The sequence below is a fragment of the Enhydra lutris genome, unplaced genomic scaffold (assembly GCF_002288905.1).
Source record: "Enhydra lutris kenyoni isolate GAN:26980312 unplaced genomic scaffold, ASM228890v2 scaffoldscaffold9, whole genome shotgun sequence".
In the NCBI taxonomy this organism is placed as follows: domain Eukaryota; kingdom Metazoa; phylum Chordata; class Mammalia; order Carnivora; family Mustelidae; genus Enhydra; species Enhydra lutris.
In genome coordinates, this window is record NW_019154093.1 from 16,979,452 (window position 1) to 16,995,316 (window position 15,865).

At 39.8% G+C, this 15,865-nt stretch overlaps 1 protein-coding gene across 1 annotated transcript in view; it reads left to right on the forward strand.

Moving 5' to 3' along the window:
• The first annotated feature begins 2,112 nt into the window (after positions 1-2,112).
• LOC111143307 (cytochrome P450 4X1-like) overlaps positions 2,113-15,865 on the forward strand; it is a 44,789-nt gene continuing 31,036 nt past the window's right edge. Inside the window, exon 1 of the mRNA XM_022496960.1 lies at positions 2,113-2,424. Within this exon, the coding sequence (XP_022352668.1) occupies positions 2,248-2,424 (177 nt within the window). The 5' untranslated portion in view covers positions 2,113-2,247. The remainder of the gene's footprint in view (positions 2,425-15,865) is intronic.

The window sequence follows — 15,865 nt, forward strand, 5'->3', positions numbered from 1 at the left end:
AGCAAATTCAATTCAGTGAACATTTGCACAGATATGTCAAGAGAAGGAAGGGATAGATGCTCTGCTGTTGGTCTCCAAAATGGAATTTCTGAGTTGAAATAAGTTTTGAAAGCCAGTCTTTGGCCAGAATAAATATTTTTCTTACTTCCTGTATGTCCCATTATCATGTCCTATTGGAGTAGGCTGTAGATTTTCAGTCTTAATCAAGGGCGAGAGGACACATAAGGAAAGTTTCTACTACATGAATGGAAATTGTGAATCCCCAATTCCACCTTCCAGCCTGGTGGACTAGGGTAAGAATTAGCAGAAGAGGTAAAGCCAGAGGTTAGGAAAGCATCTAATTTTTCCCCTCTAAGCTGAATTTCTGGAAAGGAAGATTTGGATAGATTTTGCCTTGCTTCCTTTTGGAGAGGAACCAGAGTGAAAATGGCAGTGGCAGGGAGAAGAATTGAGCTAGCATCCTCAAGCCTTTCTTAGGCTCCTGGGTATAGTGCAAAAAGTGCTGATGTTTTTTCTTTTCTAAGGAAGGACAGAGAATGCCACGGATGGACCAGAACGTCTCAGAAGATATTAACATCTCCAGTAAGAGCCTGAGTAAGACTGGGACAGCTAAGGAGTCCCCAGGCCCTGACCCTGCTGAAAGAACTAACCAGAAGTTCATCAGTCCCACTCTACTACTTGTCAGTCAGCCCAGAGGACCCCAGGATGAGAGCAAGACTAGATGTCACAAAGCCAGGACCAACCTGGATCCTAAAGGCAGAGCATGGATCTGAGGTCCTCAGCTTGATCACCATGATGTGGTCATATGAAGACCACCATACACTTACTATGATTTGGAGAAGGGACAGGGTGCCGAGGAAGAATCTGAGTTACTCAGAGGAGACTGCATAAACCAGAAGATTCTGAGACACAGTCAAATAACAATAGTTGAAGGATGGAGGTAGGTGGACATAGAGGAACTGTAACATGTAAGGTGTGGGACATAATGGAACATCCCAGGACCTTGTACTTAGTCCAGATGAAGTTATCACAATTAGAGTTTGTCTAAACTATTAACCCACCAAACAAAACCTGGAATGGAGACTGGGGTGGGGCTTAAGGAGTGGGAGCAGTGACAGGGAGGAGAATAGGGAGTTGTAGCAGAGATTGAGTTTATTGTTCAAAACTGTAAATCCAACACCTAACATGTGCCTTTCTTAGCATAAATAAATGAATGAATAATTGAATTTTGGGCAAGGGGGACAGCAGCTTGGGAAGTGAGGTCTGCTGGATCCTAGTTCACCACCTAATAAATAATAAGTACCAAAAATGCATTACTTTCTAATAATTTTGCTACATTTTCCTATTTTCTATGCTCTCAAAGTTATGTATGTCTCTTGGATAGATCTGGCTTCATAGGCATGAAACAAGGCCCCATACTCAGAAGCATACTCACATGCTTGGTTTAATGCTCTGCTGTCATCATCTTGAAATTGTTAATAATTTTTAGCAAGGGGCCCCACATTTTCATTTTGCCCCCGGATCCACAAATTATATAGTGGGCCCTGATCCTATCTGTAGCGTCTTCTGTAGCTTGAAATAACACACGGTGGACATTGGCAAATGCTAGAAATCCGAGTGAAGATCAACTGTAAAACATTTACCAACACACCACTGGACAAGCCACATTATGTAAGTGTAAGGATTATACATGTCCATTCCCAACTCCCAGATCCCTGTGGGTTCTGACAGAGTTTCAGAGAGGGAAGAAAAGGTTTTTGTGTTTGGGTTTTTGTTTTGTTTTTATTAACATAGCAGTTTACCATTTATTTGTGGCAAAGAAGAAAAACAATGGCCTCAGCCTTGGTATTATTTTGAAACCTAAATTCTGACCTCCCATAATTGAAAACTGTCACAGCTGAAGTGTGACACTCCAGAAGGGCATTAAGAAGTTGCCCTGTGTGGTGCATAAACAATGAATCTTGGAACACTGAAAAAAATAAAATTAAAAACAAAACAAAAAAGTTGCCCTGAATGAAGATTCGCCTCAATTGATAAAGGGTTAGAAATCGGAGAAGTCGAGACTGCCTCCTCTGGCCAAGCTGGCGCTTTCCTTCCCAGAGGTCTTCCTCCTCCCGGGGGAAGAGCGGAACTTGCTCGAGGGCACAGAGTCGCGGTGGGCTGAGCTATCTTCTTCAGGTGCCTGGCGGGGAAAGCCCATCCCCTCCGGAGCCCAGGAGGCCGCCTGCGACCGCGCAGCGCACAGCGATGGAGTCCTCCTGGCTCGAGACGCGCTGGGCGCGGCCCTTGTACCTGGCCTTCGTGTTCTGCCTGGCGCTGGGCCTGCTGCAGGCCATCAAGCTCTACTTGCGGAGGCTGAGGCTACTGCGAGACCTGTGCCGCTTCCCCGCGCCTCCCATCCATTGGTTCTACGGGCACCAGAAGGTAATGGAAGGGAGGGACGGAGAAGGATGCTTCCGAGGATACCAGGCGGGCGGAGAATTGGGCTGCTTCCTCCCTTTCCTTTCATCGCTGCATCCTGCCCTCTCTGGCTCAGCCTGTGGCTCTCGGCATCTTTTCATTACTCTGGGCTTACTCCCTCGCAGGATTGCAGGGAAAGAGAAGCAAGCCTGGAGCCCCTGGAGTGGAAGCTGGTGGGGGTGGGGGTGGGGAGGCTGCTGGGAGGACGTATGTAGAGACTGCGTACGGAAAAAGATCGTCCTGTAATTTAGGGCAGTCTCTGGTTGCTTCACTTATCTCTTGCATTTATGCACTGCATCTTAAAAAGCCTTCCACACATTGGGGGAGGGTATGTGATATGGTGAGTGCTGTGAAGTGTGTAAACCTGGCGATTCACAGACCTGTACCCCTGGGGCTAATAATACATTATATGTTTATAAAAAAAATTTAAAAAAATTTTTTAAAAGCCTTCCACATGAATCGCTTAAAGATAGTTATGTTACTCTAAATAATGCTTATTAACTGCAGAAAATAGGCAAAATAGAACACAGTTAGTTGCCACCCTTAGTGCATTACAACCAGAGAAAATGAACTTTTCCCAAGATTTTGGGAAGTAATGAGCAGCCCCCACCAATCACTCAGAAAGATGGCAAATTGAAATGTGTAAGAGGGAGACCTTTACTTTGTGGTCCTCTGTTGTCCAAATCCACTCTCACCCCAGATTCCTTATTTTATTCATTCAGCCAGGTTTGAGTGGAATTGTGTGATGGGTGCTGGGATTACAAGCAGAGCGGTACCAGCCCTCAGAAGCCCAAGTCAGCCTGGGGAAAATTGGAGGGGGAGGCGAACCATGAGAGACTGTGAACTCTGAGAAACAAACTGAGGGGTTTTGGGGGTTGGGTGAGCCTGGTGGTGGGTATTAAGGAGGGCAGGTATTGCATGGAGCACTGGGTGTGATGCATAAACAATGAATCTTGGAACACTGAAAAAATAAAATAAAGTTTAAATTAAAAAAAAAAAAAAAAAGAAGACGACGAAGACGAAGCCCAAGTCAGATGCATACTTAGACCACAAAGAGAAAATGCAAATACAGGGTAATGAGTGCTTTGATAGAGGCCTAGGGACAGGGGATCTTGGAAGGAAATAGGCATCTCTACCAGGGAAGGAAGGAAAGTCTATGGAAGTCTGGGCAGAATTTTAAAGGATGGCTGGTGTGGGGAGGGGGGGTCCCCAGCAGAGCTAGTGCATGATCCTTTGGCTCCCCCACTCCCAGTCCTTCTGCCCAAAAGCAACCACTCTCAACTGCTCTGCCTGTTTATTTCAATCCTTACTGGCAAAATAATATTACTATGTTGGGTTTCTTAATTTAAAAATTTTAGATATCCTTTCATTAACTATCTCATGATGGGAGTAATCACTTATACCTCATCTTTTACTGTCCCAATATAGTTACATTGTGTTTTTTGTTAAATAGAATAATTAATATTTATATTATTTTGATTATGTAAATGTTTACTTACCACTGATCTAATGGTTGATTTTGTTTCTTTTCTCATAGAACTTTATTTCTCCCATGGTGTTATTACCTTCTTCCTTTTCTCATATGCTATTTTTCAAAATCTATCACTATTTTTTCCCAAGTGTTTTTAATAGATCTGTCAAACACATCTCAACAGTATTTCCAAATATTGAAACATATTGAAAAGTTTGTCAGCCTATGTGCTTTTCTGGAGTCATTTCTCCCAATGACCTCACCTCCCGATCGAATCTGGACTGGATTATTGTTCTAGGATGTTCTCTAGGCTTGGTACACAGATAATGTGCTACCCTGTGACCTATATTCTGTTTCCTGGATACTATGTCTTTTCTTTTTCCTGATTTATTTCATCATTTTTATGGGTAGCTTCTTGAGATTGAGTGAAGGAATGTCAGGTGAATTTTTTGAGCTCTCGAATGGCTGAAAATGTCTGTTAAAATTCATAACTCAATTGATAGTTTGCTGGGTATAGATTATACTTTGGATGTAATTTTCTCTCAGAATTTTGAAGACATCATTCCATTGTCTTCTACCTTTCAGGATGATGTTGAAAATTCTGATACCTTTCCGATTTTTTTCTGAACATATTTACTGTAGTTAAAATGCCCATATCATAAAATTTACCATCTTGGGGCACCTGGGTGGCTCAGTGTGTTAAACCTCTGCCTTCGGCTCAGTTCATAGTCTCAGGGTCCTGGGATCGAGCCCCTCATTGGGCTCTCTGCTCGGTGGAGAGCCTGCTTCCTCATCTCTCTCTCTCTCTATGCCTACTTGTGATCTCTGTCTGTCAAATAAATAAATAAAATCTTTAAAATAAAATTTGCCATCTTAACCATTTCTAAAAGGGTACAGTTCAGTGATATTAAATACATTCATAATGTTGTGCATTCATTAACACCATCCACCTCTATAACTCTGTTCGTCTTGTAAAACTGAAATTCTGTGCCCATTAAACAATAGTTCCCCATTTCTGTCTTTCTCCAGCCCCTGGCAAGCACCATTCTATTTTCTGTCTCTACAATTTTGACTACTCTACAATTTTGACTACTACTATTTCATATAAGTGGAATCGTGTAGTATTTATCTTTTTGTAACTAGCTTATTTCACTTAGCATAATGTCCTCAGGATTCATCCATATTGTAGCATATGTCAGAATTGTCTTTTTTTTAAAAACTGAATGATATTTCACTGTGCCTATATACCTCATTTTGTTTATCTATTCATCCATCAGGGGATACATTGGTTGTTTTTTCATTTTAGCTGTTCGAAGAAGGGTGTACAAAAATCTCTTTGACACCCTACTTACAATTCTTTTGGATATGTACCCAGAAATGGAATTGCTGGATCATATGGTAATTCTATTTTTAATTTTCTGAGGAACCATCACACTGTTTTCCACAGTGGAAGTACCATTTTACACTTCCACCAGAAGTGCACAGGGGTTCCAATTTCTCCATATTCTTATCAACACATGCTGTTTTCTGGGGGGTTTTGTTTGTTTGTTTGTTTTTGTTTTGTTTTTTCTAACAGTCATCCCAATGAATCAGAGGTAGTATCTTATACTTTTCATTTGCATTTTCCTAGTGATTGGTGATGTTAAGCATCTTTTCATGTGCTCAGTGCCATTTGTATGTCTTCTTTGGAGAAATGTCTAGTTAAGTTCCTTACCCATATTTGGATCAGGTTGTTTTCTGTTGTTGAGTTTTAGGAGATCTCTATGTATTTTGGATATTAACCACTTATCAGATATTTGCAGATATTTCTCCCATTCCATGTTTTTCACTTTTTACTCCATTTTACTATCTTTTCATGCACAAAATTTTTTAATTTTCATAAAGTCCAATTTGTATATTTTTTCCTTTTCTCCTGTGCATTTGGTGTCATATTCCAGAAATCACTGCCAGATCCAAAGTTTTGAAGAATTTGCTCTGTGTTTTCTTCTAAGAATTTTACAGTTTAAGGTCTTACATTTAGGTCTTTGAACCATTTTCCATTAATTTTTGTATATGGTATTAAGTAAGGAAGGGCCCAACTTTATTCCTTGCCATGTGGATATCCAGTCTTCCCAGCAACATTTGTTGAAAAGACTGTCCCTTTCCCTGTCCTGCCACCTTTGTCAAACATCATTTGACCATATATTTGGGGGTTTATTTCTAGACTTTCCATTTTATTCCATTAGCCTGTATGTCTCTCTGTGCCAGAACCACACTGTTTTGATTACTATAGCTCTGTAGTAAGTTTTGAAATCAGGAAACATGAGTCCTTCAGTTTTGTTCTTCTTATTAAAGACGTTTTGGCTATTCAAGCTCCCTTGATGTTCCATATAAATTTTAGGATGGATTTTTCTATTTCCCAATGAAAACATCATTAGATTAGAATTTTTGTAGGGATTATATTGAACTGTAGATCACTTTGGGTAGTACTGACATCTTAATAATAAATCTTCCAATCCATGAACATAGAATGTATTTCCATTTGTTTATGTCTTTTTAAAAATTTCTTCAGAAATATTTAGTTCTCACTATACAAGTCTTTCACCTTGTTGGTTGGGAGTATTTGGTTTTCCAATACTTGGTTTCACCTCCAAAATAGTTTATTCTTTTTGATGCTATTGCAGATGGACTTGTTTTCATTATTTTCTTTTCAGATTGTTTGTTAGAACATCAACTGGTTTTTGTGTAGAAAATGTAGATTTTCTACATTTTAGTGTAGAAATGCTGCTGACTGCCAAATCTAAGGTTAATTCTTTATGTTTTCTTCTTAGAGTTTTATAGTTCTAGCTCCTTCATTTAGATCTTTGATCCATTAAATTAATTTTTGCGTATTGTGTAAGGTAAGGGTCTAACTTTACTATTTTTTGTGGCTATCCAGTTATCCCAGCACCATTTGTTGAAAAGACTATTTTTTCCCTCATTGAATTGTTTGGAACCTGAGTTGGAAAAACCCAGTTCTCTTCCTGTGATTCCCCTTTACTCTCACACTATGACCATATTCACAACACTTCTGACACCAGGTGTTAGGTGAGTGCCCCCACCTCCAGGCTGCAATCAAGCAATCCTGTGATACAATGCAATTCTGACACTTTCTACCCAGAGAAAGCATCAGATCTCACAGATTAAGAACTCAGCCCCACAAGACTACCCCCCCAACTTCAGATGCCAATGGCAAGTCCAGATGGTTACTGTGCTTCTGACCAATCACCTGTAAGTTGGAGATTCCTGTGACCTCTTCTTCGGATCTGGTTAATATGCTGGAACAGCTCACAGAACTCAGGAAATAATTAATTTACTGTTTACCAGTTTATTATAAATGGATAGGATAAAAGATACAGATGGTGGGTATTAGAGAGGGCACAGACTGCATGGAGCACTGGATGTGGTACAAAAACAATGAATACTGTTATGCTGAAAATAAATTTAAAAAAAAAAGATACAGATGAACATGCAGTTCGAAGTGATGCATTGGGTGAGGTACGTGAGAAGGGGCACAGAGCTTCTATGCCATCTCCAGATGCATCACTCTACCAGTACCTCCACATGTTCACCAAACTAGAAGGTCTCCAAACCCTATACTTTTGGAATTCTTACAGAGGCTTCATCATGTAGGCATGATTGAACATTAATTCTATTTCTGGTCCCTCTCCCTCTCTGTAGAATGGGAACTGGGACTGAAGATTCCAAGTTTCTAATTATTGCTTGGTCTTTCTAGTGAGGAGCCTCCATCCAAGGGCCCACCAAGAGCCAGCTCATTGGAACAAAAGACACTGCTGTCAGTTGACTGTAAACATGAAGTTTGTTTCTAGATTCTTAATTCTATTCTATTGATCTATATGTCTGTCCTTATGCCAATACCACACTGTCTTAATTATTTTTGCTTTGTAGTAAATTTTGAAATTGGGAATCATAAGTCTTCCTATTTTGTTCTTTCTTTTAAAGATTTTATTTATTTCTGTGTATGAGAGAAAGAGCATGAACAGAGGGGAAGGGGCAAAAGGAGAGGAAGAAGCAGACTCTTCTCTGAGCAGGGAGTCTGAGGCGGGACTCTATCCCAGGACCCTGGGATCATGACCTGAGCCGAAGGCAAACACTTAACCCTTAACCAACTGAGCCACCCAGGTGCCCGTATTTTGTTCTTTTTCAAGATTATTTAGGTTATTCTGGATATCTCTGGTTTCCATATAAGTTTTAGAATCAGCTTGTCAATGTCTACAAAAGAGCCAGGTGTGATTCTGACAGGGATTACATTGAATCTATGGATCAATCTGAGAAATATTGTCATGTTAACAATATTAAGTCTTCTGATCCGTGAACATGGGACATCTTTACATTCACTTGAGTATTTTCAAATTTCTTTCAACAATGTTTTATAGTTTTCAGAGTATAAATTTTACATTTATCTTTTAAAATTTGTTTCTGAATGTTTTATTCTTTCTGATACTCTTATAGACAGAATGGCTTTATTTTTATTCAGATTATTTATTGCATTCAAAATGTTTTAAAGTCCATAACCTCTTGACTGTCAGTAAATTTGTGTGTGTTTTAGAAGGGCCTCTACCAGAGTTTTATAGATGAGAGATGGCTAATATATCAAGCTGACTAATAATACCAACTCTACCTGTTTACATTTTTTAATTTTATTTTTTTTACCCATTATGTTTCTTTTGACAATTTGCCACTTAGATAGTCACAAGGTACAGCTGGAACTGTTTTCCTTAACCTCCCTAAGGTCCAGTTTCCTCAGCTATAAAATGTAGGTTCTAATCATATCTGCTTCATAGGGTTCCTGGTATAAAGATTAATATAAATCATGGAAAGCATGATCGTGGCAGTACCTAGCTCATAGTAGTGCTTTGTAAGTGTTAGCTATTACTATTTGTCTGGGGACTAAGCATTTTATGAATATTTCTAAGCAGTGTTTCCTAAATATGTGTAAGACATATTTTCAGATGTATTAAGATAATATTGTGGATGAAGAAATATAAATTCATATATTATAGGAGTCACAATGGTTTTCTCTCCTTTTTGCCCAGACAGGAGTTAATAAAAGTATAAACAAATGCTTGTGGCTGAGGGTGTCCATAAAAATTTCTAACCTAAAGAAATAATCCTCATATTAAACTGTAATTTCCATGAGGCAAAGACCTTGCCTGTCTTAAATTTCCCTAGATCTCTATTGCCTGGCATATATAGTAAGCCCTTAATAAATACTCACTTGTCTATGGTTTACAAATGAATTATGAAGGAACATTTGTTTTGTTGGGAGACATCATTTGCATTGTCAGTGGGTGCTTGCCACTGGCTTGACTGTAGTTAGCAAAAATGAGTCTGTACCATTTCAGGAGCTAGGTTTCAAGAATCTCAACCTCCTAGGGGCCCTAAACTTTCCAGAGAACACTTCATGGGATAAAGGTGCTAGCTGGTAACAGAGGAAATTGGGAGCCAAAGTTTTCCACTTTTTTCTGAGGGTAAGACAAATCACATGGCAAACTCTGTATGGTTGGTCACACAAGGAAGAACTTGCCAGCCTTAGGGTTTCTTTGCAAGTCAAGACCCCCACAATCAGGTGTCACTGGGTACACCCAGACACACACATACAGGTGCCCCCCCCACACTTTCATGTTATACAAGAAGTGGATATAAATTTATCTTCTTGTCAGTGATTTAGAGGAACTGTTTAAATGAGTCATCAGTAACTTGCTTACTAAGGCAAAAAGTTCATCTTTGATGGTGGTATTTGTACTCTGGTTTATAAATGTTGGAAGCTGAGGAGGAGGAGTCAAGATGGTGGAGAAGTAGCAGGCTGAGACTACTTCAGGTAGCAGGAGATCAGCTAGATAGCTTATCTAAAGATTGCGAAGACCCACAAATCCAATGGGAGATCAAAGAGAAGAAGAACAGCAATTCTAGAAACAGAAAATCAACCACTTTCTGAAAGGTAGGACTGGTGGAAAAGTGAATCCAAAACGATGGGAAGATAGACTGCGGGGGCGGGGGGGGGAGGCAGTTCCCAGCAAGCAGCGGAGCAACGGAGCACAAAATCAGGACTTTTAAAAGTCTGTTCCACTGAGGGACATTGCTCCAGAGGCTAAACCAGAGTGAAGCCCATGCAGGGTCAGCATGGCCTCAGGTCCCGCAGGGTCACCGAAGGATCGGGGGTGTCTGAGTGTTGCAGAGCTTGCAGGTATTGGAGCAGGGAAGCCAGCTACAGAGACAGAGCCAAGGAGTGAGCTCTCAGCTTGGGGTTACCTTGAACCAGTCGCAGGCTCGCTGAGCTCAGAGCGCGGCCGGAGGCCAGGGAGACGGAGTAATTGGGCGCTATTCTCTGAGGGCGCACTGAGGATTGGGGCCCCGAGCTCTTGGCTCCTCCGGGCCAGAGACTAGGAGGCCGCCATTTTCATTCCCATCCTCCGGAACTCTATGGAAAGCGTTCAGGGAACAAAAGCTCCTGAAAGCAAACCCCAACTGTTTACTCAGTCCAACCCCTGGCCAGGGCGGTGCAATTCCGCCTGGGGCAAAGACACTTGAGAATCACTACAACAGGCCCCTCCACCAGAAGATCAACAAGAAATCCAGCCAGGACCAAGTTCACCTACCAAGGAGTGCAGGTTCAATACCAAGGAGAGCAGCAGAATTCCAGAGGAGAAGAAAGCAAAGCACAGAACTCATGGCTCTCTCCCCATGATTCTTTAGTCTTGCAGTTAATTTAATGTTTTTTAATTTATTTATTTATTTATTTTTTCTTTTTCAATTTTTTTCTTCTGCTAAAATTTTTAAAACTTTTACCCTTTTCTTTTTAAACATTTTTAACTAGTTTATCTAATATCTTTTTTATATTCTTTCTTTATTCGTTTTCTTTTTTTTCTTTTTTCTTTTTTCTTTTTTTCCTGAATCTCTTTTTATCCCCTTTCTCCCCCCCACGATTTAGGATCTCTTCTGATTTGGTTAAAGCGATTTTCCTGGGGTATTTGCCACCATTTTAGAATTTTACTTGCTCCTTCATATACTCTTATCTGGACAAAATGACAAGGCGGAAAAATTCACCACAAAAAAAAAAAAAAAAAAAAAAAAGAACAAGAGGCAGTACCAAAGGCTAGGGACCTAATCAATACAGACATTAGTAATATGTCAGATATAGAGTTCAGAATGATGATTCTCAAGGTTCTAGCCGGGCTCGAAAAAGGCATGGAAGATATTAGAGAAACCCTCTTGGGAGATACAAAAGTCCTTTCTGGAGAAATAAAAGAACTAAAATCTAACCAAGTTGAAATCAAAAAAGCTATTAATGAGGTGCAATCAAAAATGGAGGCTCTCACTGCTAGGACAAATGAGGCAGAAGAAAGAATTAGCAATATAGAAGACCAAATGACAGAGAATAAAGAAGCTGAGCAAAAGAGGGACAAACAGCTACTGGACCACGAGGGGAGAATTTGAGAGATAAGTGACACCATAAGACGAATCAACATTAGAATGATTGGGATTCCAGAAGAAGAAGAAAGAGAGAGGGGAGCAGAAGGTATATTGGATAGAATTATTGGAGAGAATTTCCCTAATATGGCAAAGGGAACAAGCATCAAAATCCAGAAGGTGCAGAGAACCCCCCTCAAAATCAACAAGAATAGGTCGACACCCCGTCACCTAATAGTAAAATTTACAAGTCTTAGTGACAAAGAGAAAATCCTGAAAGCAGCCCGGGAAAAAAAGTCTGTAACATAAAATGGTAAAAATATTAGATTGGCAGCAGACTTATCCACAGAGACCTGGCAGGCCAGAAAGAACTGACATGATATATTCAGAGCACTAAATGAGAAAAACATGCAGCCAAGAATACTATATCCAGCTAGACTATCATTGAAAATAGAAGGAGAGATTAAAAGCTTCCAGGATAAACAAAAACTGAAAGAATTTGCAAACACCAAACCAGCTCTACAGGAAATATTGAAAGGGGTCCTCTAAGCAAAGAGAGACCCTAAAAGTAGTAGATCAGAAAGGAACAGAGACAATATACAGTAACAGTCACCTTACAGGCAATACAATGGCACTAAATTCTTATCTCTCAATAGTTACCCTGAATGTTAATGGGCTAAATGCCCCAAACAAAAGACACAGGGTATCAGAATGGATAAAAAAACAAAACCCATCTATATGTTGCCTACAAGAAACTCATCTTAAACCCGAAGACACCTGCAGGTTTAAAGTGAGGGGGTGGAAAAGAATTTACCATGCTAATGGACATCAGAAGAAAGCAGGAGTGGCAATCCTTATATCAGATCAATTAGATTTTAAGCCAAAGACTATAATAAGAGATGAGGAAGGACACTATATCATACTCAAAGGAACTGTCCAACAAGAAGATCTAACAATTTTAAATATCTATGCCCCTAACATGGGAGCAGCCAACTATATAAACCAATTAATAACAAAATCAAAGAAACACATCGACAATAATACAATAATAGTAGGGGACTTTAACACTCCCCTCACTGAAATGGACAGATCATCCAAGCAAAAGATCAACAAGGAAATAAAGGCCTTATGACACACTGGACCAGATGGACATCACAGATATATTCAGAACATTTCATCCCAAAGCAACAGAATACACATTCTTCTCTAGTGCACATGGAACATTCTCCAGAATAGATCACATCCTTGGTCCTAAATCAGGTCTCAACCGGTATCAAAAGATTGGGATCATTCCCTGCATATTTTCAGGCCACAATGCTCTGAAGCTAGAACTCAATCACAAGAGGAAATTTGAAAAGAACCCAAATACATGGAGACTAAACAGCATCCTTCTAAAGAATGAATGGGTCAACCAGGAAATTAAAGAAGAATTGAAAAAATTCATGGAAACAAATGATAATGAAAACACACACCAAAGGCACACCAAAGGCAGTCCTGAGAGGAAATATATAGCGGTACAAGCCTTTCTCAAGAAACAAGAAAAGTCTCAAGTACAAAACCTAACCCTACACCTAAAGGAGCTGGAGAAAGAACAAGAAAGAACCCCTAAACCCAGCAGGAGAAGAGAAATCATAAAGATCAGAGCAGAAATCAATGAAATAGAAACCAAAAAAAACAATAGAACAAATCAACGAAACTAGGAGCTGGTTCTTTGAAAGAATTAATAAGATTGATAAACCCCTGGCCAGACTTATCAAAAAGAAAAGAGAAAGGACCCAAATAAATAAAATCATGAATGAAAGAGGAGAGATCACAACGAACACCAAAGAAATACAGACAATTATAAGAACATACTATGAGCAACTCTACACCAACCAATTTGACAATCTGGAAGAAACGGATGTATTCCTAGAGACATATAAACTACCACAACTGAACCAGGAAGAAATAGAAAGCCTGAACAGACCCATAACCAGTAAGGAGATTGAAACAGTCATCAAAAACCTCCAAACAAACAAAAGCCCAGGGCCAGACGGCTTCCCGGGGGAATTCTACCAAACATTTAAAGAAGAACTAATTCCTATTCTCCTGAAAGTGTTCCAAAAAACAGAAACGGAAGGAAAACTTCCAAACTCACTTTATGAGGCCAGCATCACCTTGACCCCAAAACCAGACAAGGATCCCATCAAAAAAGAGAACTACAGACCAATATCCTCGATGAACACAGATGCGAAAATTCTCGCCAAAATACTAGCCAATAGGATTCAACAGTACATTAAAAGGATTATTCACCACGACCAAGTGGGATTTATTCCTGGGCTGCAAGGTTGGTTCAACATCCGCAAATCAATCAACGTGATACAACACATTAATAAAAGAAAGAACAAGAACCATATGATACTCTCCATAGATGCTGAAAAAGCATTTGACAAAGTACAGCATCCCTTCCTGATCAAAACTCTTCAAAGTGTAGGGATAGAGGGCACATACCTCAATATTATCAAAGCCATCTATGAAAAACCCACCGCAAATATCATTCTCAATGGAGAAAAACTGAAAGCTTTTCCGCTAAGGTCAGGAATGCACCAGGGATGTCCATTATCACCACTGCTATTCAATGTAGTACTAGAAGTCCTAGCCTCAGCAATCAGACAAAAAAAAGGAAATTAAAGGCATCCAAATCAGCAAAGAAGAAGTCAAACTATCACTCTCCACAGATGATATGATACTATATGTGGAAAACCCAAAAGACTCCACTCCAAAAGTGCTAGAACTTGTGCAGGAATTCAGTAAAGTGTCAGGATATAAAATCAATGCACAGAAATCAGTTGCATTTCTCTACACCAACAACAAGACAGAAGAAAGATAAATTAAGGAGTCAATCCCATTTACAATTGCACCCAAAACTATAAGATACCTAGGAATAAACCTAACAAAAGAGGCTAAGAATCTATACTCAGAAAACTATAAAGTACTCATGAAAGAAATTGAGGAAGACACAAAGAAATGGAAAAATGTTCCATGCTCCTGGATTGGAAGAATAAATATTGTGAAAATGTCTATGCTACCTAAAGCAATCTACACTTTCAATGCAATTCCTATCAAAATACCATCCATTTTTCTCAAAGAAATGGAACAAATAATCCTAAAATTTATATGGAACCAGAAAAGACCTCGAATAGCCAAAGGAATATTGAAAAAGAAAGCCAAAGTTGGTGGCATCACAATTCCGGACTTCAAGCTCTACTACAAAGCTGTCATCATCAAGACAGCATGGTACTGGCACAAAAACAGACACATAGATCAATGGAACAGAATAGAGAGCCCAGAAATAGACCCTCAACTCTGTGGTCAACTAGTCTTCGACAAAGCGGGAAAGAATGTCCAATGGAAAAAAGACAGCCTCTTCAATAAATGGTGTTGGGAAAATTGGACAGCCACATGCAGAAAAATGAAATTGAACCATTTCCTTACACCACACATGAAAATAGACTCAAAATGGATGAAGGACCTCAATGTGAGAAAGGAATCCATCAAAATCCTTGAGGAGAACACAGGCAACAACCTCCTCGACCTCAGCCGCAGCAACATCTTCCTAGGAACATAGCCAAAGACAAGGGAAGCAAGGGCAAAAATGAACTATTGGGATTTTATCAAGATCAAAAGCTTTTGCACAGCAAAGGAGACAGTTAACAAAACCAAAAGACAACTGACAGAATGGGAGAAGATATTTGCAAATGACATATCAGATAAAGGGCTAGTGTCCAAAATCTATAAAGGACTTAGCAAACTCAACACCCAAAGAACAAATAATCCAATCAAGAAATGGGCAGAGGATAGGAACAGACATTTCTGCAAAGAAGACATCCAGATGGCCAACAGACACATGAAAAAGTGCTCCACATCACTTGGCATCAGGGAAATACAAATCGAAACCACAATGAGATATCACCTCACACCAGTCAGAATGGCTAAAATTAACAAGTCAGGAAATGACAGATGCTGGCGAGGATGTGGAGAAAGGGGAACCCTCCTACACTGTTGGTGGGAATGCAAGCTGGTGCAACCACTCTGGAAAACAGCATGGAGGTTCCTCAAAAAGTTTAAAATAAAGCTACCCTATGATCCAGCAATTGCACTACTGGGTATTTACCCTAAAGATACAAACATAGTGATCCGAAGGGGCACGTGCACCCGAATGTTTATAGCAGCAATGTCTACAATAGCCAAACTATGGAAAGAACCTAGATGTCCATCAACAGTTGAATGGATAAAGAAGATGTGGTATATATACACAATGGAATACTATGCAGCCATCAAAAGAAATGAAATCCTGCCATTTGCGACGACGTGGATGGACTAGAGGGTATCATGCTTAGCGAAGTAAGTCAATCAGAGAAAGACAATTATCATATGATCTCCCGGATATGAGGAAGTGGAGATGCAACATGGGGGGTTAAGGGGGTAGGAGAAGAGTAAATGAAA